The sequence below is a fragment of the Podarcis melisellensis genome (assembly GCF_964234715.1).
Source record: "Podarcis melisellensis genome assembly, chromosome: 1".
NCBI lineage: Eukaryota > Metazoa > Chordata > Lepidosauria > Squamata > Lacertidae > Podarcis > Podarcis melisellensis.
Window position 1 is genome coordinate 77,310,634 of NC_138528.1, and position 24,132 is coordinate 77,334,765.

The 24,132-nt window shown below is 40.5% G+C and overlaps 1 protein-coding gene across 1 annotated transcript in view; it reads left to right on the plus strand.

Annotated features, from left to right (window-relative positions):
• Nucleotides 1-22,314, plus strand: part of LRP5 (LDL receptor related protein 5) — a gene marked incomplete at its 5' end in the record, with an annotated part of 72,549 nt that extends 50,235 nt beyond the window's left edge. Inside the window, 10 exons of the mRNA XM_081919143.1 lie at nt 532-743; nt 1,247-1,437; nt 5,593-5,802; nt 7,119-7,244; nt 9,372-9,608; nt 10,098-10,208; nt 12,013-12,249; nt 12,929-13,068; nt 14,999-15,096; nt 16,329-22,314. Coding sequence (XP_081775269.1) covers nt 532-743; nt 1,247-1,437; nt 5,593-5,802; nt 7,119-7,244; nt 9,372-9,608; nt 10,098-10,208; nt 12,013-12,249; nt 12,929-13,068; nt 14,999-15,096; nt 16,329-16,590 — 1,824 coding nt within the window. The 3' untranslated portion in view covers nt 16,591-22,314. The remainder of the gene's footprint in view (nt 1-531; nt 744-1,246; nt 1,438-5,592; nt 5,803-7,118; nt 7,245-9,371; nt 9,609-10,097; nt 10,209-12,012; nt 12,250-12,928; nt 13,069-14,998; nt 15,097-16,328) is intronic.
• Between the last annotated feature and the right edge of the window lie 1,818 nt (nt 22,315-24,132).

The window sequence follows — 24,132 nt, forward strand, 5'->3', positions numbered from 1 at the left end:
TTTATTATATAATTGCAAGATTGTTTGCTTACACCAAAACTGTTTGGGTAATATTTGAGCCATGCTTGGACAACATAAATTAAACAAATCACATTGTTTATCATTAAGAAACAGATTGCAATTTAGTTCTAATACACAAATTCTATTTTTCTGTACTGCTGCCTCGTCCATTACCTGCTTCTGTTGTTCATGAAAGTTTGCTATGGGTAATTGATTAGGCATCAGATTTTTTAGAGGATTTTGATAAGAGGATTTTACTTTGAATAGCAGGTGGTGGGTACTCTCTTCAAAAGAGACATCCACTCATTTCTCTCATAGCTGGGAATGTCTCATCTCTAAGAGGCTGCCTAGTATAATGTATGGGTGAAGGGGGGAAAGAGCTATTATTTTTCCTTAAGCAACTTAGATTTCCTTTATTGTGTGAGTGCCCTTTTCATTAGACTGTCCTTACAGTATGCATTCCTTAACTTTGTTATATTTTTCTTTCTCCCCATTTTATTCCTATTTTATGTCGTCGTCATCTTCTTGCAGCCTTTCACAGTCATGAGTACTCCCAACCAAAGCCAAAATCCAGAAAAGCAGCCACATGACCTGAGTATTGATATTTTCAGCCATACTTTGTACTGGACCTGTGAAGCCACAAATACAGTCAACGTCTACAGGCTTAATGGGGAGCAGATTGGAGTTGTGCTACGGGGAGACCATGACAAGCCAAGGGCCATAGTAGTAAATGCTGAGCGAGGGTGAGACTCCTTTTGTTTTGTAAGAATTAATAATTGTCCAGATGATATGGCACTTTCTTAAGTTTCATACATTCTGAAATGTATCTTGCCTTTTTTTTAACTTGGGGAAACAGCTTGCATAGGGCTGCGTCAACAGGCCATACTGACAAGGATGAAACGTCTTTAACTTTAAAAATGTAGAAGCCTTCAGACCATTTGCTGCGGGGTATTAAACCTTAGTCCCTGAAACATTGTGTGTGGGAATCTCAGAAACATTCTAATTTAGCTTCATGTTTGTTTTAATTTGCATACAAATTAATGTTAATAGGATTTCCTCTTTCTGTTCTTCTCCCCCAACGTTACCGACCAATCAGTCTTGGAAATTGAGCAGTAACGTCTTATTTCAGATGTAGACTTCTTAAATCTTCATGTCAGGGTCCATAGCGAGAATACCATGATATACTGTATCTTCCATTTAAGAAACTGTACTAACTCTCTATGGCTGTTTTCCTACTTGTTGTCAGATATATGTATTTCACCAATATGCAAGAACGAGCCCCGAAGATTGAGCGTGCAGCCTTGGATGGGACAGAACGAGAGGTGCTCTTCACTACTGGCTTGCTCCGGCCTGTTGCCCTGGTGGTTGACAACAAGCTGGGGAAGCTTTTTTGGGTAGATGCAGATCTCAAACGAATTGAAAGCTGTGATTTATCAGGTGTGTTTTGTTCCATTTAAATTATGTATAGTTTAAAGAATTTAGATCTCTTCCTTTTTGTCGCAGGGTTTTTTTTAATTTCCCTTCCTCTTGTAGCCTTTCTAGTGAGCTGCAGAAATCATAAATAGGGTTTTTTGTCTAGGGTACTGATTTATCGTAACGTAATTCTGAGATGGTAATACAGATTCCTGTAATGGAAGCTTTCTGTTAATAGGTATGAAGTCTTAATTTTCCAACCCTCATTCTTCCCCCTTGTTTGTCATTGCTTGCTGGGGTGGAATATCATCATAAAGCAGTTGTCCTTTCTGTCACTTGCACTTTTATTTCAAAATAAATTTCCATGATAAAAAAAACCTAAATCAGACTTTAAATGAATGCGGGCAAGAGAGTTTCCAGTAACAGTCTGGGACACGTCTGCTCACAAAACGAAAGCTTCATATATAAATAGTATAATACAAAGATGAAGTGAATGTTGTATTGGGCAGAGATTAGTAAGAAATATGTGGCACTTTTAACTGATACAGATATTGGCAAAGATTCAGCCATGAACTTGATATTGCTTGGATGTTAACTGTGACAATTTTTGGCAGCTTGATGTTCCTATTCTGCCTTATGTGTTCATCTGCAGAATTTCATTTTTCAGAGACTGAAGTATTAGGCTTGATCAAGCAACATGTGCCTCACTTGCAATGATACTTCTGGTATAAAATCCTTCCTCCGCCCTCTTACTTTAATGAAAAGAAGAAAGGGTATCTGGATAAAAGAGAATGCAATGTTTATTAAATAGGCAGTATGAGTCACATAAACGATTGTTTGATTTGGACATGATCACTTTTAATGCAACCCATAGTGCTTCTCTCCTATTTGTGCATAAACAAACACACTTGGTGCAAAGGACATGTTCCATATTGTCAGCACGGAATAAAATATTTTAGATTGGTTGCCAAGGGCAAATATGCACCTGGCAAGTTACCTTAAATTTTAATAATATATTGGATCCTAAGTTGTTGACTTAAGTTCACAGAAGGAAAGTTCCCTGTTTCTCCTTGCCCTCTGGAGCCCTCCTGTGCCCTCTCAAAAGCCCCCTAAGCAGTTGGGGGAGTGGGAATAAGGGGACTACTAACAGGAGGAGTGGATGGGAAACTTTTTTGTCATGTTCTTGTGTAAGTTAACTTGGTTCCTGAGGTAATCCAATATATATTAGTAGACTGCTCTGAAGATCCTCTCTATGCCAGTGTAGATGGATGAACCTCTTAAAAAATTATTTAATCCTACTATAGTGAAATTCAAAGAACAGCAGCTAAATCTACTATTATTTAACCTTTAGGCAAAGTTGACAGTTCATCTAGTTTTATCTACAGACATGTCTCTGTATCCCCTCCCTTGAAAAACATTCTGCTTCTCAGAACCCAGAGGTAGCTTTAGGCCGGATGTAATAGCTATAATGATGTTTTACAAATAAGTCTATTGGTAATAAAATAGCTCAAAGTCTGTGAAATATCTCAATGTACAGGGTGTGTGTGTGTGTGGAGGGAGAGAGCTACACACAGACACTCCTTTTTTTCTTTCAATCAGGTTGTATTTATTAACTGTTATAAATCTGAGTAGTTAATTACTGTGTACATTAAATACTTGTAATATAATTTGTTTTGGCTTACTGGGGAAAAGAACTGATTGCTTGTTCAAATATAGCCAAATTTAACAGCCAACATCCAAAGCACCCCATAAGTGTCTACTGTCCCAATTGATCTTGCTTTTTGGTAGTATGGTTAGCTGTTGCTCTCTTTCCATGTGTGGAGGGCTGTCAGCCACCCAGGATCTACTTCTCTGACCAGTAAAAGCAATGTATTGGAATTTAAAAGTACAGTCACTGCTAGATTATGTCAGGTTCTGCTCATAATCTGGCAGGTTCCACTCCAACCTACCCCATTGCACCGTGATTCAGTCTCTTGAGCTGGCATATTAAATTCTGGCCTTGGCCACAAAGCCATAAAGATCCTTGCTGATCACACAGCCCATGCCAAGTGATCCGTATTATGTATGAAATATATGTAAGGAATATGGGCACAAGCTCATTGAATAGCGGACCCCCTTGCCACATGGCAAACTGCTTTTGGAACTGTTGAAATTTTCAAAAAAAAAGATTGTGATCTGGCATGGGATAGGTCTGGTCTGCTTTTCTTTCTTTCTTTTAAGAAAACTAGTCACTGAGTGTACGTCAGGGAACTCTTTGGATCCCAGTCATTGGGTTTGAATGTCTGTATCCAACTCTTATAAATACTAGATTTTCAGAGAAGTGATGCTTGGAAGTGCCTGAGAAACTACAAGGACTTGCTTGTGGGGCTTGTTGGTCCATCATTCTTACAGAGAAACTTGCCAAACAAATATAGCCTTCAAATGGATAACAAGAAGATAATATTTTTATTGAGATTTGTTATGCATTTATTGTATATGTGAATAAGAATAAGTATCATTCACAGCCATCAACCTCACATGATAAACTTTGGCAAAATGTTCTTGGATAACTTGTGCATTTTTATTTTTATTTTTTTGTAGCACTGTGTGTGTTACTTTTGTTTTGGGGTAATTGTTATTTATTTACTAGTAATGTGTTTTTTTTAAAAAAATCTTACCCCTCAGATGTTTTCCTTTATTTAGTGTAATTTGTATGCCAAAAAGTACTCCTTTGCAGGGGGCTGGGAGAGTAAAACAAGAGTCTTTGTACAGTGTAATCTTCTGAATCAATTTAATACCAGCTGCAGTAAGAAGAAATGTTGCGTTTGCATGCATGGCTGAGCTCAAGCAATTTTATTCAGTAAATTAGCAGGTTTGCTTGCTCATTAGCATGTTGCAGTCTGCACCTACAATATTTTATTCTGTGACCATTATTTTAAAAAGTCAGTAGAAAAAAAAGATTTAACACACTTAAGTTCTCACAAAAGTATTAGAGGTTATCAATTTAGAAATATTGGCACCAGGTACCCATAAATAATGTTTTTTGGGGGGAGAGATTATGCACACACTCAGAAATGGCTGGAATGTGGCTTTTCTGACATAATAGAAAAACGCAGGTTGTTTCTTCTTAATAGTTGTGCATAAATTACAAGTGTGGTTTGTTTGTTTTTTGGCAGTGGCATGTTTTTAAAACAGTTAAATAGGGTGCATTTATATTCCCTTGGACAGATTCCAATCCTTTTGGAGACCAAAATTTAAATAAAGCGAATTGAGAGCTTATTATAATTAAGTGACTGTGTATAAATAATGCTAGGTATGCAGGATGCCTGTATAGATTTCATAATATATATTCAATAACCTGCTTAAATGACTTTAAGCTGCATTACTCAAATCCACGTGAGGCTGTGTTGCTCATCTGAATTCATGGAACTATAGCACACTTAGAGGCCATACTTCCACAAAGCACCCAGCACTTCCATAGCTGATACTGCTGATCATCTGTTTGGCAGGGGACAAAAGACCCCATACTGGTATTTCTGTGGATCAGGGTGTATTGTCACAGTTTAAACATCTACTTGGGGGGGGGGGTATTCATTTGAGGTAAGCAAGAATGTAGCCAATTTATCACCAGCTCTTACCTATGATTTACAGTTTTCCCCTGAGCCGTACATTCTGGCATATAATTGTGGCACCAGATATATGGGGTTAGTGTGTCAAAGTATGAAGCTTTAAAAAGCTATGGTCACATGGGAAGAAACATGTTTTCATTGGCATGTACATTCAGATTGGTAAGAAATGAAATTGGCTGCTTGCTGCGTGCGTGCGTGCATGCACATTCAAACATATTTGGAAAACTAGAAAAATAATTACTCTTTTATGTATAGTCTGCCCAAGTGACATTGCTTTCAAAAATGATCCAAAAGCCCTCTGACACAGGACATAATGGGGCACTCTTTTTTGCATTGAATGGTACTGGTTCGCCATTTTCTCCTTATTAGTCCTTTTGGTAGGCCAGTGTGTCTGTTTCTGCATCCATTTTATCCAGATGGTTCTTGAACTTCCTCACATCCAATAATGGAGATGCTGAAAAATTGTTAAGCAAACATTAAGCAATTACTGAATTTTTTTGAACTAATTTTATTAACTTTTTTTTAAAAAAAAAAAAAGCATGTCATCACAAAAGTAGTATTTTACTTTCAGGAGCAAACCGTGTGACACTACAAGATGCCAACATTCTTCAGCCAATGGGACTGACAGTATTGGGAAATCATCTCTACTGGATTGACCGCCAGCAGCAGATGATAGAAAGAGCTGAGAAAACGAATGGGTACAAGAGGACAAGAATACAAGGTCGAATAGTTCATCTCACTGGCATTCATGCAGTTGAAGACGTTGACATGGAGGAATTTTGTAAGTTTATTACAGAGCTAGATATTTCAGATTTCTGCAGTGATACATTCTCCTTGATGCTTTAGACTTTTAAGCACAATATACATGGGCATCTTCCTTCTCAGCTCGCTGACCAAGGCCATGAGGTCACCACTAATAGGATAGAACTTAAGCAAGTATTGTTGCTGTGTTCTAGTGTGTGATATTTTGATTATTTTAAGATGTACCTAGGGAATATAGAAGTTACTATTAGAAAAATATGACCTATTTCTACCCTGAAGAAAATAGTTGGATACAGGTTAGTTTATCTACAATTAGTTGCAGATAAATACTTTTTTTTTTGGGGGGGGAGAGAAAGCACTAAGTATAAAGGTCCAGATTTTCACTCCCTGGATCCCAAGAGCTTTCTTGGTATCTCATAAGGCTTACCAGTGTCTTAGATGCTCTGCATGTGACAATAGCTGGCAGTTAAATCAACTTGTCCTGCATAAGAATTAATCGACCATATTTTTCCTGCCTTATTTCACACCATCATTATGTGGCAGTGTCAAATGCCTTTTGTAAATCTGAAAACAAATAAAAAAGGCTTGATTCCTTGTTAAGTGGCAAATTTACATTGCAAATGCATGTGGTATATTTTAATGGCAAGCTTTGTGTATTCACTCACACTTGAAAAGAATATTGCCCTTGAGCACTGAGAAGCACAGGTCTGTCCTTAAAAGCAAAATCTGTTACAGCAAGCACTTTTAAGGGGTAAAACTTGTTTTTTTAGTAGTCAGTGATTTATGCAAGGGCATCACAAGTTCACATGTTAAATGTTGACTACCAAAAGCAATATAAGCATGGTGAACTACAGAATTTTCCACTTAGCTGCACCAGAAAGAAAGAGGTGGCATTACCACTATGACTACTACTACCAAAGAACAAAAAACCCCTTAAAACATAGATGTCATTGTTCAGTCCCTTAACACATAAATGCTATTGCTTGAAAATGGCACTAAACCTTGTGGTGATGTTTAGTTTCCCCCCTGATCTTGTCCTCCCCACACACAGAAACAAAAATAACATTTCAGGAGTATATTCTTTTTTGTAAACCCTTTTGAGGGTTCCGCTCAGATAACTTTAAAAAGTTGTATATACATTTCAATTGATAAATAAAATTCTGATTGTGTAATTTGATGATATTTGGACTTCAAACATCTTATGTACTACTAGTAGTACCTAGTAGTAGTAGCAGCAGCAGTTTTACTTATTATCCACCCTTCCTCCTTGCCATAGTTGTCATTTAACAGTAGTAGCATAACTATTCTTTTTTCTTCTTTTTTTAATTTATAAAGCTGCACACCCCTGTTCCCGGGACAACGGTGGATGTTCACACATCTGCATAGCGAAAGGAGATGGAACGCCAAGGTGCTCCTGCCCAGTTCACTTGGTCCTTCTACAGAACCTCTTAACATGTGGAGGTAAGTGACCTAAGTGGAAGCTTTCTGTATGTGCTTTCCGCAGAACTTAAGAAGTTATTTAGATTTCAGTAGGCAAGCACATTTAGACGTCTTTGTTCTACAGGCTTTGTTTTTGGAATTCCTATAAAGCTCATAATTCCCCTGGTGTTTGCCCCCAAATCTGACTGATACAGATTAAAAAGAAACTCAAGTCATGTTTTCGCATGATTATTGCAAATATTAGACTGTTTTTTTTGCTATCTCCAAGGATTTGGATAGGCTGCTTGGACAAAAAGTGGATACTTTTCACCCACCTGTCTTGCTTGGGCTGCATGCAACCCTAGACAACATTTGATGCCCCCTTCTTGCACTGCCAGCTTAGGGTGGGAGGCGTGAGGGCTCTGACAGGGTCCTAGAGTCTCCCCACCTCCTTCCCAAAACCTAATTAGCACCCTCCCTGCCCCCCCTTGGGGAAGGAGGTGGGAAGGCTCTAAGACCCTGTCAGAACCTTGCACCTTCTTCCCAAAACCTGGCGCCTCAACGTGGCTGGTTTTGAAAAGGCAAGCGCCCCATATTCTTGCGGCCCACTTGGCATGAAAAGTTGGACTGCCCTGGTATAGGGCATAGATAGCATACAGGACTGTGTTAAGTGCTGGTGCTTGTGGTATCAACAAAAAATAGATGCTGTGCCTGGCACTTGCAGAAGCACTTGCCACTGTTTAAAAGTCATTGTGTACAAACCTCTGTGCTTAGTCTTCTGAGTTCCTCAGTAAACTTACAGCCTGTTTCTTGGGGAACAAAAGGACTCTCTTGCTTCAGGAATAAACAGGAGCATTCTCTCAGGAGCTGATGCTGGCTCTGGCTGTTCGTAGTTGTCTGGTGAGCCTAAATTTCATATGAAATTAGGCCACTATTTAGGAGTTCTGCTTTCAGAGTTTCGAAAAGAGGACTTGGGTTTCTGAGTCTTTTCCTGGAAGCTTAACAGTTGTTGTTACTCCTTGGCAGGCAAAGGAGAGGGGGTGGGGAATAGCACAATCATTGTGTGGTAGTTAGATGCAAAACATCATTAAAAGGAACTGATGCCATGTTACTCAATTTTGAGCTCCAACATTTTCTCGGTTCGAGTTTAAGTACTTTGTTTGTGACACTGTTTCTGTCACCCCTGCCTCTAGCCTACTTTTCTTTTGCCGCTGATTATATATATATATATATATATATTTACTTATTTGTGGTTGTGTTTTCTGGAGAAATGAGCATCTCATCTCTTAAGGAAAGAATCTTCTCCAGCATTTCAGCTTACTACTTCTCTTCTTAAGTTTACTTTGGAATGCTTGTTTCTCTTAAATGGCATATTTGCTAGGGCTATGAGTTCCCCAGAGAGAGTAATTTCCCTTATAAACAATTTCTGTCTCATGACCACAACATGGTCTGTGGTACCGGAGTTTTTGTATCTATTCTGCAAATGAAGAAAGAGAGTCTATTTTGCCCATGTTTCTCAACTTCCAAGAGGTTTCCAGAGCCTTTGCCATATTGCATTTTGCTATGATTGCAATAAATCCATGTCTTCGCCTATTCTTTCCTAATCGTTTTACTCTGATCTTGTTCTGTGTCCTGGATGCAGCAATTTTAAACACAGAGCCAGCCTCATCTTGCAATAATAGCTTGATATTATCTACTGCCTTTTTTCAAAGATTTTTTTCCCCCTTCTTCATATTTTTGATCTGCTTTCATTTGCATTATAACACTGTGAAGGGCAAACATCTCCACTAGGACAAGCATGGAAAATGAGGGCGAAGAACCAATCTACATTTGCATTGGCTACAAATGTTTGTGGTCTTGTGAGTGGCAAATCTTAGTTGCTGTTTTATTTCCTGAGGCTTCCTAATTCATGAGTCCCTACATTAACTACATTCTTAGAATTCAAACACGGTGCTTATACTAATAATAATTTAATTTTTAAGCACTGAATTTGATTGAATTTTCTCCCCCTTCCGTATAAGAGCCTTGATGCTGTTTCAGAATCTAATACAAGATCGTGTGTGTGTGGTTAAATGCTTTAAATTGCTTTAAAGTGTTTTAAATTGGTTTAATCTCTTGGAAGACTTGAAAATAATTTGATGATGTATTGTTTTTAATTCCCTTCCCCAGAGCCTCCCACATGTTCTCCAGACCAGTTCACCTGTGCAACTGGGGAGATAGACTGCATCCCTATGGCATGGCGATGTGATGGGTTTCCTGAATGTGATGATCAGAGTGATGAAGACAGCTGCCCAATTTGTTCAGCGTCCCAGTTCCAGTGTGAGAAAGGGCAGTGCATTGATGCACGTCTGAGATGTAATGGAGAAATTGATTGCCAAGATAAATCTGATGAAGCTGATTGTGAAAGTAAGACCTGTTACCTTAATCTTTTAGCTAGTTGACTAAAGGCACTTCTGGGCATTTCTGGGAACAACAGTGATAGCAGGCAAACAGGAAGTGGAAGTAATTCTTTGAAGCCATACTTGGCTGTTATGGGAGTTTAGAGCATCCATCAGTGTTTTGCCAGTGGCAGCTTTGCCTCCCATGCCACCTTGAGTCACATGTCATAGGGTGTTGAAACTGCAGCCATATTTCATTGGTTGTCCATGTCAGCTGAGGTGTAGCCCTCACACGTCGGCAAAATGCAGACTCTGAACAGCAGGTTGTTAACCATTTTTCTCCTTAGAACTCGAAAGTGAAGCATGTTTCATTTCTATAAATAAAATGTTAAATTTGTGCAGTTTGGAGGTTCTTAAAAACTGTTGTCTGGCTTCATGGTAATGATCTGTCCATCATTTCATTTGAGCTGAGAATGATACACGTTTCCTTACTGTTCTTTCCCCTGCCCCCTTGCAGCAGTTTGTCTCCCAAATCAGTTTCGTTGTGCCAGTGGCCAGTGCATTCTCATAAAGCAGCAATGTGACTCCTTTCCAGACTGCAATGATGGCTCTGATGAACTTGCATGCGGTAAGGGGCTTATCTAGTTCTTTAATGTCCCTGTGAGAGGTTGCCCCCTGGGTCTAAGAACTCAGTTCTTTTACTACTGGGTTGGAGCCAGATGCTTCTCACAGCTCTGTGTGTGTGCACTTAAAAATGTAATATCCTTTAACAGTACCCTGCAATGTTCAGAAATCTGTCTTGTTAAAAAACAACAGTAAACCTTAGCCCAATCCGCATCCTGTCAAGGAACTACTGTGCTGTACTCAGGCCCCCAACAAAATGTAGCCCAACAGCAATTATCAAAAGGCCAAAGCGGATGCAATTATTTTTGTCTGAGCCTTTGGTGGCTGCTCAAATTGGCTTCAGTCCCTGTATGGTTTATATTAACCATAAGTTCTTTGAGAGGCTTTTTGAATGTAGATAGTCTGATAATTCTGTTCTCTGAGCCCTGGGACCCATGTGAGGAAAAGACCACAGATAGCAGCACTGAGATAATCACAAAAGGCTTATAAGGGAGAATAAAGGGGCTGTTCTCTGTTTCAGTGGCTGTAGTTAACAACTTTAAACTGCAGCAGAAGTCACCTTATGTGAACTAAAATAATTGGGTCTGTATGAGGAAATGCTTCAGATGATTTGTTAGCCTTAAAAATAAATATTTATTTGCTGGACCATAAGGCTCGCTGGATGACCATGAGCCCATCACAAACGTTCATCCTCACCTACCACATGGATGGATAAAATGATATTAAAAATGTTAAGCCCCTTTACATTATTGAAAAAGGCTACAGAAGCTGTTGCTAATAGAACACACATGTGATTTTTTTAAATTATCATGCCTTCCAGCAGGTCCAGAATTTAGGAGCTGCAGAGTGGTAATCTCAGGCCAGCTTCACAGGGGTTTTTTTTGGGGGGGTGACATAGCATCCTCCATCAGTCCCCTTCATGTTGCCTGACACCCCCGCCCCCCCAAAATAGATGTGAATATGCCTGGCAGCAGCAACAGGAATCTAGAAGCTAGGTGTTCTGAGGCACTGTGGGAAATTTTAAATGGCTGCACACAGCTGTCAACCATTAAAGTGAAAAGGGGTGTCTCTACTGAAAGGCTACAACTAAATGAGCATCACACATCATCTTGCCTCAGCACAAAGATAGAAGATTTGTTTCAGCCATAAGTTTGGGGACTGATTCAATGATTGGGGGGGGGGGGAGGTGACAAGCAGTATGATGAATTAGGGAATAGAAGCTGTGGGGAAGAATTTATATACCTCACCCTGAGAAGGGTACTTCTGGTTCTCATTACTACAGCACAGCTTTCCCAGAGAGAAATTGATAGGCACGTTTTAGGGCAAGCGGGAGAGAGTTGCATCTCTATGCATCTGAATTCGAGGATGCTCTGATATGGTCCTGTTCCACCCCAAACCATAGTTTCCTGCTCACCCTCTCACAGCTGTTGTCCTATTGGCACTGTATAAAATCTTGGTCTCCTCAACTTTCCTGAATGGCACTCACTGTTTTGTTGACTTTGGGTTCAGACTGAGAACTTAGCAGTATTGAGAGTTGCATAAGGGAAAGCCTTAGAAGAAGAAAGTATGTACACTCTCAAACTATGTCAGCCGAGCTTCTCCGTGGATGTCCTTCATAATTTGAAAAGTAGATCCGAATGTAAACATCCATGGTCCTATCAAACAACATGACTGAGTGACGCTGCTAATATATATGTTGTGAGGAAATGGGGTGAAATATATATTTATGAATATGCTGTCATCTGGCTTCCTTTCAGAGCATTTACATCTAATTTTAATTAATTAACTTCTTGTTTTGTTTTTTACAGCAAAAAGTAAATCGCCTCCCGATGAGTCACAGCCCCACAGCAGTGCTATTGGGCCTGTCATTGGTATCATTCTTACCCTTTTCGTTATGGGATCAATGTACTTTGTTTGCCAACGAGTGGTATGTCAGCGCTATGCTGGACCCAATGGACCTTTCCCACATGAATACGTCAGTGGCACTCCTCATGTCCCTTTAAATTTTATCGCTCCAGGAAGTTCTCAGCATGGCACATTCACTGGTAAGGATGGTACCTCATTGTTATCTTAATTGTTCACCCCCCCCCCATCCCCTTAGCTTCGCAATGTGTCAAATAGCTATTGAATGATGCTGCGTAATCGCCATCGTATTGTGCCCATTGTGTTATATTGGAGTACATTAGCTACTGCGCATGTTACAGGCACCTGTCTCACATCATCCAGAAGTCAGGCATTTAGTGTCATTGGTGATGTAGGCACACCCCGCAGCAGGTGTGCATGGTGTGCGCACATCGCCTGGTCCCAGACCCCTCGATCGCAGGGGCAAGCCGGCACTCTTTGATTCCAGCAATGCAAAAGCAAATGAGGATGGTTTGGAGTAGGGGTGTGGCCTGAGGAGAAGGGGTGTGGCCTGGGAAGCATCCTGAGGACCAGATAACCCAGAGGACCACCTACAGGCCTGAGGTTTACTGCCCCAGGCTTAGGGCATTCTCCAATAGTCCATTACAGTGATACCTCGGGTTAAAAACTTAATTCGTTCCGGAGGTCCGTTCTTAATCTGAAACTGTTCTTAACCTGAAGCACCACTTTAGCTAATGGGCCTCCTGCTGCTGCCGCGCCGCCAGAGCACGATTTCTGTTCTCATCCTGAAGTTGATTTAACTGTGTAGAAGAGCTAGACAAGTTGACCTTTGTTCCATTTCTCCCCCTTACATCCGTATAGGCATCTCTTGTGGAAAATCTATGATCAGCTCCATGAGCCTGATGGGGGGAAGTAGCGGTGCCCCTCTTTATGACAGAAACCACGTAACCGGGGCCTCCTCCAGTAGCTCATCCAGCACTAAAGCCACCTTCTATCCACAGGTAAGGTTTCAAAATGCTATGTTTCCCGTTTTGTGCCCCTATCTCCACATTTATGACTCAGAAATAAGCCTCTTCTGTTAGGAATGAGCTGGTTTGTTTGTTTTTTATTTTAAAAAAACCCTTCCAAGTTGCTGGCTATGAGTTGCAGGCCAGCCTGGTGTCCTCTGAAAGGTATCTGGCATTCTCTTCTTCAGTTCACTGAGCAATAATGAGGCTTTTCTCTTCAGAAAAAAATCCCAGAGAAGTCAGGATGATCACTGAGCCTGGTAATGAGTAAACAGAGTGTTAGATTTTATAGCACACATTTTTTTGTCCAGATAATGACCTTTGAGAACATTCCTCTGAGTGTCTGCGGTTTTGTATCTCCCCCACCCCCTACCTAAGTGTAATCATTCTGTTCCTTGTGAACTTTCTGAGGTTGCAGACCTAGTAAGGCAGTTAGCAGCACAGTGTCATCCCACAGGCGTGTGCCAAAGTAAGAACAGAGAGAGAGAGAGAGAGAGAATGAGAGAGAGAGAGAGAGAGAGAGAGAGAGAGAGAGAGAGAGAGAGAGAGAGAGAGACTGGTCAGAGATGATGGGGAGTCTCAGAAGTCAAACGTTTCTCCTGCTGTTTATTTGCATTGATTTTTGTCTTGGATCTCTGTGAACTGACCCAAATCCTCTGAATCCTCTTCTCATAAATGAAAAAAACAGCCATTGTTATAGAGAAAGCAAGGGGATGGGAGAAATGACTGTGTTGAATCCAAGAGAGAGCAGACTTGACTGGTTGGTCCAGCACAGTCAATTGATTCTGTTGTATGCCTCAGAAGCCGTCCTAAGGGGACTGCCCTGCCCCACAAATCCTCAGTCAGCTGTGCCCTTGTCCCAGCTATGCATGGCAACTCAGGGTCAAACTGGACGTTACAAGCTGCTTCTTCATTCTGCTGCTGGCTCTTGTGACCTTGAGCAAGTCAATCCAAGTCGCTCTTGTCAAAGCTAGGATGGACTGAGTGACGTTATGACATTTTCCTGCAGGGCAGAAGCAATGAATGGCAAGTGGCCAAACTCTTCTTTCTGCCCTTTATATATGGGGAAAGCAATGACTGAAGGCTACCATTTTAAGATCATCCAAAGGAAGAGCAGCAGAAGCCCTTACAATTTTTAGAAGTTACAAATTTTAAAGAAACTTTTTTTAAAAGCAGTTTTAGGATGCAAATGCCTTTAGATTTATAAGAGAGAAATTTGAGAAAGCAAATGAAGTCTGTGTGTACGACTCTGGCAAACAAATGATCTAAAGAACAAAAGAAAATACCATTTTAAAAATGGGAAGGGTATGACCATACTAATCCCTTGAAGAAATTTCAGCCACAATTTGCATTTTAAAAAGCTATATGGCTAAGACCAGTTGGAAATGAAAAGGGTAGAGGGATGCTTAAATAGACCAGGTATTGTTAAAATTTGTAAAAAGATGTATTGATCAATCAGAATTTCCAGCAACCTGTGAAGAAGTCCAAAACAATGAAAAATAGCAGTTCATAAGGAATGGACAGTTTCAAAACCACTTGCTGTGCATACAGAAGGTTCAACGTTAAATTCATTGTTTTTCCAGTTAACAAAATGTTTCTTTGAGGCCCAGGGATTTGCTGCCAAGGAAGGTAAACAGTTTACTAGTCAATCTAATAGCAACAAAGTTAGTGGTTTCTAGGACAATACATGTTTAAGTTTACAGTCAGAAACAATTGATGCATGTTAATAACATGGTTCGGTTATTCTAATAAGAAGTAAGGATTTAGAGCAGACTCATACAACCTTTGTACTCCCGTTATCAAGGCTACGCGAGGCAACTTTGTGAAAAACAGCTTTTGTGAACCTTTGTACACAAGAGCCAGGGTGATTTCTGTTGGTAGCATGACTTGGACAAAGAAAAATACTTATTTTATCCTTCCACAGATTCTGAATCCACCGCCTTCACCAGCCACTGATCGCTCCCTCTATAACACAGAAATGTTCTATTCTTCAAACATTCCTTCAACAACAAGATCTTACAGGTAAGCTCTCTTTTGAATTCTTCATAGCAAGGTGATGTCAGTGAACCAGAATGAACTTCCTCAAAGTTCAGCCTTCAAAAGCTTGAAAGGCTCTTCCCTCATTCAGTTTCCAATCTACTCTTAGGTTTAACATGAATCACCTTTTGTTATAGTATTGAATTTATTTTTCTCTCTCTAATGCATATGCTTTAGCTGTCACCTTATTACATTTTAATTGTCAGGATCCCAGAATTGGGATCTAGGCCTGTTTATAGGTACACTGAAAACAGGCTACCAAGAATGAAGTGTTTTAGCCTTGGCCTGGCTATGCCCACAACTCTGCCCTTAGGAGTAACGTCCTTTCCATCAGGCACGCCAACTTGAATAAAATATTGTGGGGGCCCAGGTAAGCCCCGCCCCACATAATCGATCACATGGTGCAGTGCACACACACCATTTGAATGGGAATGCCCATCAACTTTGTGGGGGCCGAAGCTCCCACAGCCCCTAGGAGTTGGCTCCAATGCTTTCCGTGACCTACACTAGGGCTTCTCAAACTTTTCATCACCGAGCGTTTCCCCAGCCACTCTGGGCGGCTCCCAATCAAGTGTTAAAAACAGTACAGCTTTAAATATTAAAAACTTCCCTAAACAGGGCAGCCTTCAGATATCTTTTAAAAATAGGATAGCTGCTTATTTCCTTGATATCTGAAGGGAGGGCGCTCCACAGGGCAGGCACCACTACTGAGAAGGCCCTGTCTGGTTCCCTGTAACCTCACTTCGCACAATGAGGGAACCACCAGAAGGCCCTCGGAGCTGGATCTCAGTGTCCGGGCTGAACGATGGGGGTGGAGATGCTCCTTCAGGTATACAGGACCGAGCCAAACTAAAGGGCTGGCTGGGCAATATGTGCAAACTGGCACGCACAGTCTGTTTCTCTCCAAACAGATCAAGGGCAGAAGGTTTGAAGAGGCAAGGTTTATACTTGGCTTAACACCTATGGTTTGAGAGAAAGAGGAAGCCTCTGGTTTGTTTCTCTCGTGGCATGGCCAAGGCAGGAGCGGTGGTGGGGCGAAGCAGGCAAACCACAGTTTTATTTCTAAGTATGGCAATGTGGCATGCAAATAAAACCCGCTATCACAGCTGCCTCCTTCAGCTGACCATATTGATGCAGATAAAGAGGAAGAATAACTCCTTTTCCTGCTATGGAGCATATTTTTTTACGATGCAGCTAACTTTGATTTTCTCTTTCAGGCCCTATCTTATACGTGGGATAGCTCCACCAACTACTCCGTGCAGCACTGATGTCTGTGACAGTGACTACACCACGAGCCGGTGGAAAGCCAATAAATACTACATAGACCTAAATTCAGACTCAGACCCTTACCCCCCTCCTCCTACCCCCCGCAGCCAGTACATGTCAGCGGAAGAGAGCTGCCCGCCGTCTCCCGCCACAGAGCGAAGTTACTTCCACCTCTACCCGCCTCCCCCGTCCCCTTGTACAGACTCTTCATGATTTCAGCAGAAGGAACTTGTCTTTTTCCTGTAAATATATTTTAAATATGAACACAGATTTTTAAATATATATTTTATGATCTAAAAAAATGGGGCGGGAACTTTTAAAATGTGAATAAAAACGGGTGGGGCCAGGGCTGTGAAAATTGTACAGTGGAATAATATTTATAAGTTGTGTTTTTTGTTTTTATTTTAATTTAATATCCATTCTTTTTGTGCCATATTTTGCCTTTGCATTGAAGTCACAAAATTAATTCGACCTCCAAAGGAGGTGGGAAATGGGGCGTAGATACCTGGAGCTTTTGAAATTGCTGTTTTGATTCAGTAAAGGGGAATGTACAAGTGGCGGCGGGGTATGTGTGTGTGTGTCAAGTAACAAAAAAGAGGGAGTAAAGATACTGTGTGAATGAATGGCAAAGTTGTTTGAAATATACATCCGGGATATTTTTATTTTTTATTTACTTGATCGTAGGTAATTAACCACAAAAACGTACTTTTCTTTGGGGATGTTGCATTCCAAAAGAAAACGAAAAGAAGAAAAAAGGTCTGTCCCCCTGTTTTTATTCCATCATTTGCTTTCCAGAGAAAGCCGTCCAGGGGTCAAGGTGGAATTCTGAAGCTCGCTCTCACTTTATACATTGCAAACCACTTTTCGCTAGGATGAAATAAGCATGCAGCCAGCCCACTGGACACCTTGGTGCTGCACACAGTTCTGTCAGGGTTCTGAGAACCTGAGTGTCATTTTAGTTGGGGGGACGGGACCTAAAGAAGTCCTGAGTTCGGCTGTGCAGTTGCTAAGAAGGCATGTGGCTAAGAGACCTACAATAGAAATAGAAATGGAAAATCCAAAAAGTGATACCACTATTTGTTATCGTGCTCATCTAAAAGGTCACAATGGGCTAGCTTCTGTGAGATTTCTCTTCTACCCCACCCCCCTTTTTTTGTCCCATTGAGTTTTTGCACAAAAATTCCAAGCTTTTATAAAAAAAAAATTATTTCCAAAATTATGACACACATACTTAGTTGATTAAAAAAAAAAAGTCTCCAGTTCATTGAGCAACAGAATTATGTAATTGAGTGCAGATTAATGGATATCAGATACATTTTCTTCTGTCATATGCTGGAAGGGGTGCCTTTTCTGGAATGATGCCTGTCATAGAAATCAGGATGCATCATCTATAAGCAGCATGCACACTTTCCCCAGAAATATTGTTTTAGTTCACCTGCAGACTTGCGCAGATTTAGTTGATTAATCCATTGAAACTCATGTGCTTCATCTAGCTCCATTTGCATCAAGAGGTGCATGCCTGTAGAACATTTTTGCGTGAATGGGCTTCTGCTCATGACTTTGCATCTGCAGATCTGCAGTCCTTTATTTGAAACTGAATAAGCAAGCCTCCTCTTGACATTTGGCTCTCCCACACCTGCTGGATCAGGGCACATTTCAAATCTGTTTTTGTGCTTAGGAAGAGAGCAACACGTCTTGTGCTATCTGCCTCTAAGTTTGCCTTTTTCGGTGTTCAGACTCGACTGCCTTGTACAGAATGTTTGGAAACTTCAGTATTGTGAGGGCTACGATATGAACAAGTAATGATAAGGAAAGAAAGAACTAAAATCACAATATGTTTTCACAGCTGCAGAACAGCAGGTGCAGCAGACTTTTGAACAGCCTTAATGGCACTGACAAGGATGAAGAATGTTCCTTTTTGAACTCATAGCTGATTTTTTTGCATGTTTTTTTTTTTTACTGAGCATGATGTGAAACTCCTCCAAACCCTCGCCAGTATTTCCTATCTTACTGAGTGGGTGGAGTTTGACGTTCTGATGTTTATCTTACCATTCCTTTCCTTAAATCTGTGCTTCCTAAGCATTTGGACCGATGCTTAGATTCGGCGGGACGGGGTGGGGTATGTCCCTCAAGAAATTATCCTTTCCTTCTCTTGCAAAGTTTCAGCGTGGGGGATGAAGAACTATAATTATTTGCAAATGCTTACTCCACAAATACTGCAAATGTCTGTGGATACCACAAAATCAATATCCTGCTCCTATAAACTGGAGGGTGCCATAGACATGAGAGTTCTCCTAGCAGTTCCCGCACAGGCTCTGCTCGCGGTAATGCATGTAGTTGGCTCTGGTCAAAGTCATTCATAATAGCATCTTAACTTGTTAAGTATTCTCAACAAATCCCTGATTAATGATGTAAACTGAGAAGCAGGAAAGAAAGGCTATATCCAATTGTCTCATATCCAACTAAGTTATAAGCAAAGCATGCATGTATATTTTACAGTTGAGAGGTTTCCATCCCGTTGTTTGACTTCAGCATAACTGTGTTTAAACTTTCATGTGGCATTTGTAAAGAGGTTGCTATTTTAACTCTTAACATTGCAGGCCTAATTTATGGTTGTCTTGCAAGTGACACTGAACGTTAAAAGACAGATATTTCAATAAACTGCTGATTTCAAAAGAAAGAAAATAAATCCACAAATTATTGGGGATGTTCCCCTACATTTTCAGAAACACATTACTTTGCAGTGAGCAGAACAGAGAACCATAAGCAGATGGGAAATAGCTACTGTTGCTCTTAGTGTAGGCCAGTCCTATAGTAGTTTCTGCACATGCGTGAGATTTTGGAAACTGTTGCTTCATTTTCTTACAAGGGCGAGATGTAAAATTCATTTGCATCCAGCCCGTGGTCTTCGCAGAACCGGAGAAAATATTACGTTTGGTTTTCTTGACCAAAGCTGCATCGCTTGAGTTATAGCCCATTGATTTCAACAAGCCTGTTTAATAATTTGCAGGATCGTGGTTACTAAATTTTGGTATGAAATGCTGCAACGTTTTCAAAGAAGCAAATTGCAGAGAAGTGCATGCCACACTTTCATCACTTGGGGTCACCTTTCCGTCTAGTATATCCATGGAAATGTGATTCCCCTCCCCTCTTTCACAAACTCCCCACTAATGGAGAGTTAGAATTTGTGATGAGTGCAGAAGTCTTTCATTTTGTATGTTCTGAGCCTCATATTGGTCAGTTTCATTGGATAACCCTGGGCTCTTGTATTCTGAGAAGAAATGTATTTGCTTTATAGTTTGCCTGTAATTGACATACTTTGAGCCAGCAGAGCCATCAAGTGCATTTCCAGTAAATGAACAGCATGAAAGCGTTTGTTGCGCAGCCCTGAATTTTAATTTTTTAATATATACTCGTCAGTACTGTGGGCTAGGCTAGAATTCATTTCCTTATTTGACATAGGTCTCAGGGCAACACACTGCGGCATAGAGGAACATGTGGCACATGAAGTCAAACAATCAATTTTGGACAAACGTTCAATTTATTTATTTTTAAAAAGTGAATTTGAAACTAAGTACTGAAACACCTAATTGAAGAAATGGCAAGATAATTGGCTTGCATAAAGGATGCTTTGAACTCAAGCACAGATTTTTTTTGTGTGTGGGAGGGGATGACTTCGCCTTGTGCTGTCAAACAAGATGATCCATGTCGATTGATTTCACTGTAAGTTTTCAGCTTTGCACAATAAAACCCAAGAAGCAGCACATTCTTTTCAGACAATGTTGGTACAACCATGGCCAGACGTCTTATAATACTTCCCTGCAACGAGGTCACTGGCTGTGTGTGGCATTCTTTCGCCCAAGAAAACTTGTCCAAAACTTTTAATTTCTTTTGAGGTGGTTGGTGGAAGCTCAATGACAAGCCTCTTTTTCACAAAGTAGTTTCTGATTCTTAAAAGCTCTCAAATCTGTTGCCTACCGATAGATGCACTAACCACAAGTCCTAATCCAGCCTGGAAGTCAATTTAGTCTTGACAAGCAACCTGGCGTACACACGGGCCTTTTTTTTTTTAGAGGAAAAAGTAGACCTAAAAGCTTGCTTAGTTTACCCTTGCACCTGAAAAGAAACTCTTGAAAAATAAGGCATAATTTTCTGCAAGTAGGTCTGACTGAGTTCATTGGGGCTTACTCACAAGGAAGTGGATTGCAGCCTAAGGCCAGGAGCCATTTCCCCCAGAGATCCCCTGTGGTTAACTTTTTTCATTGTGTGCCTGCATGTGTGCTTGTGTGCTGTGGAAAGAAGGGTGTAAGGTCGAGCTTACTTGTAAAATATTATCTGTGGAAAATACTTTGTAAATAATGTAATTTGAAGTATTTTGCAATTAGAAACAGAACAGTTGTGGATTTAAATAAATAAACCTATTGGCCTGGAACAAAATGAAGCAAAAATAAAAAATGGGGCTAGCCAATTGCAACCTAGAGATCCTCCCCCCCTTGAATCTGCTTGCTTTGTTAGGTGCCGCAAGGCAGCCACAGCAACTTCTACCTCTTCTGTTACCTGCCTCTTTCTGCCGTGCAATACACCTGGTGCTGTGCCCGTTTCAGTAGGCGCACCAGGGAGATGACAGAACCATGGGGAGAAAGGGAGCAGGAGAAGCAGCTGCTGCCTCATTGCACACTGCAGTGAGAATCTTAGAGGTGAAATGGGGGCATTTCTGGGTTGCAAATGGGTGACTCCAAGCAAGACATCTTAGAAGATGGGGGTAGTGCTTTGCTGTTCCACATGAAATTGAGAGGGCATTTTACACAGAAATGAAACCCAGGCTGCTTTCTGTATTGTATCTAAATATTTCTTGCAATTGCTGCTAATGTAAATGGACATGAATATATACAAATATTGCCAAGAATGGTTATAATAGACTCACGCCAATCTTTTTTATATTTATATTGTAAAATGTACTCAGCAAACAGCCTAAATATTTTAGCTTTATACTTGTATCCTTTTTTGTAGACACAATTTGTCATACACAGGAAAAAAGTGCCTTTGGTATTTTTCAGCAGCCTAGCATATTGACTTGGGCAGATTATAACAAAGCCTTAAACAGCAAGTTGCCTCTTACTCATTGTGTTCCACTGGTTAATTTTTCAGCATGCATCGTGCTGCAAAAATGTGTTAATGCTCAAGTCATTCCGAACAAAGGCATCCGTATGATGGTGGAATTGAGTTTATTTGGACATCATTAATGCAACATCACTAAATGTTGACTTTAGAAAGTTGGTGTGATTTGTGGCAAACACTTCAAAGTATCCTGTGGGGGAGTTTTGCTCTATTTCAAGGGAACTTCCACTAACCAACATGTATCCCCATTTCCTGGGAGTCCTAGTGTTCATATTTTTACTGGTTATGCTCTCAGTATAAAATTGTATGTGACTTTTTGTTTTTTGTATGCGATTGCTGCAAAGTACCAGTTATGAAGTTAGATTAACATGTTCCTCACAAGGTCTGGCATTCATGTTACTACTAATTTTTTAAATAACACTAGGTTAAAGTTCTTTGCATCGCCAGCAGAAGAGTTATTAAAATCACTGTTTATAGAATGTGGCGTTCTATAAAGATGACTGGTTGAAAATACCCTTTTAACTGCACATACACACCCACACTTTGGTATGCAAGCAACAAAACAGAGCAAAGTCCAGTTGGGCTGGATTGTGTCATAAAATTGAACATACAGTAAGCAACCTTGACACTGCAACTTATCATTGTTCCATATCACCAATGCTAAAGTGTTGTTTCAAGTTTCTGGCTTCATATATAAATAAACATCTGTAAAGTTAATTCTCTACATTTTGTATTATAGATTTTGTTGGCATTGTTTTGTAATTCAAACTCTGGGGAGGATTGTTTGACACCTCCCTGCATAAATGATTTTTCATGTAATACTGTTGAGAGTGGGTTTTTCTTCCCTCCTGGTGTTAAACTTTCAAAAGAAATTGGTGCGTCTTACAGCGTATTTTATTTGCTGCCTCTTTCCCAGTGCATATTGGTTTTATTCTTTCTGAAGTTTATAGGCTGAATCCCCACCCTTCCATAATGCATTAATGTTGGTGAACACATTTTGCATGAACAGTTTTAAAGTTGTGTTGAAGTTTGCGGTGGTGTTGTCAATCTTCCCTCCTTTTTTTGTAATCACTGAAAACGCTTTTCCTGGAAATTTCATAGATTTAAGTTTACGGGGCAGCAATATATAATTAAGTGTTGATTCATTCTTGCTAATTTATGACTACAGCAACAAGCTGCTGCCTTACATTAGGGCTCACAATTAGTTTGTATCATTTCAAAGCACCAAGTTTCTCCAAAAGAGTTCGTTTGCACAGCATTCATATTGAAGCCGCCTTATTTCTGCTCTTTCCAACTGGATAGCAGTTCAGCTGTTGGAAATGGCAATTCCAGATGAGGCACTTTGTGCAAACATATGAGCATGGATTGTACACATATTTGTGCATTTGATTGGACACACACAAAGTGAATGTGTTGAACAATTGAAAACAGAAAATGGACACATCTGGGATGGGGCTCAAGGCGAACCTTGCCAGCTGGCGGGTTCTCCCTGTCCAGATAATCATACAGGCAGATTTGTGAAACTGAGCAGAACAACCCAGAGATAAATAACAGCACGCCCAGAAATCCTCTCTTTCTCTTCTTTGTTTCACAAAAAGGCATGGCAAAATCCTTGTACTCTGGTTTGCAGCACTTGACAGCTTACACTGAGCTGCCCTTGTGCTCACTGTGGGAGTCCCAGAGGAAGAGTTGAGGATGTGGTTACTTGGCATATAATAAAACCACAAGATGGCATAGTTCTCCCTGACAAAACGTTTTTTTTCTTAGCAGTGGGTAGGGCATTGCTATCCTAATATGCAACTTCTGTTTTATGCAGTTTCCCCTGTTCTGTGGCTGGCTTTTCACACACTCCCCAAGTTTTTCTAACCCTTTCAGTACCCCTTTGCATCTCATACGCTGAAGTACATCTGCAGCCCTGGGTATCTTAAGGGTGGCTGAGCCTTTAGTCTTCCAAGTTGGGGAGCAGACAGCAGAGCAGCCAAGCTGACTCTCATAACCAGACCCAGGGGCCTTCCTGATCACATCGTAAATCCCACAAACCACTGCTACTTCTGGCACTTGCATCTTCTGTGCTCTAAAGCATCTTGAGCTTGGCTCCTTAGGCACAGCAGGATGCTGGTTGAAGCAAAAGGTTCTTAAAAAGGCAAAAGGTTCTTTTAAAATGTATGGTTAAATATACCTGACTTTTTGACCCTTATCTGGGCTATCGGGCAAAGCGTGCACTTTCGGAGCCAGTCCAGATTCAAGACCAGTTACTATGCAACACTTCATTCTATTGAAAAGAATTGCTGCATTTGCTTTTTAGAAAAAGGAGAAAAAAAGAATCTGAACGCCATCGTATCCTAAAATTCCAGTCCTTAAAAGATTCTCATTCTCAAAGGAATCTAAACATTATTTTCCTCCCCTGGCTAGCTGTTGGCTAGATAAGTTTCGTTTGCAGGTTGTACAGTCTTTTCCATTTTATTGCATCTGGAAATAATTTTGCTCATGTGGACTGTTTGCTTTGCTTGCCTTTATTAGGAAACTTGCCATGGTCTGATCTGACCATTTCTTGCAAACAGCCAGGCACTTCGCTCTGGAATTGCCTGTTTTGCTCTGGTCCAGGCATCCAGTTTGGGCTTTCTTATTCTTTGTAGC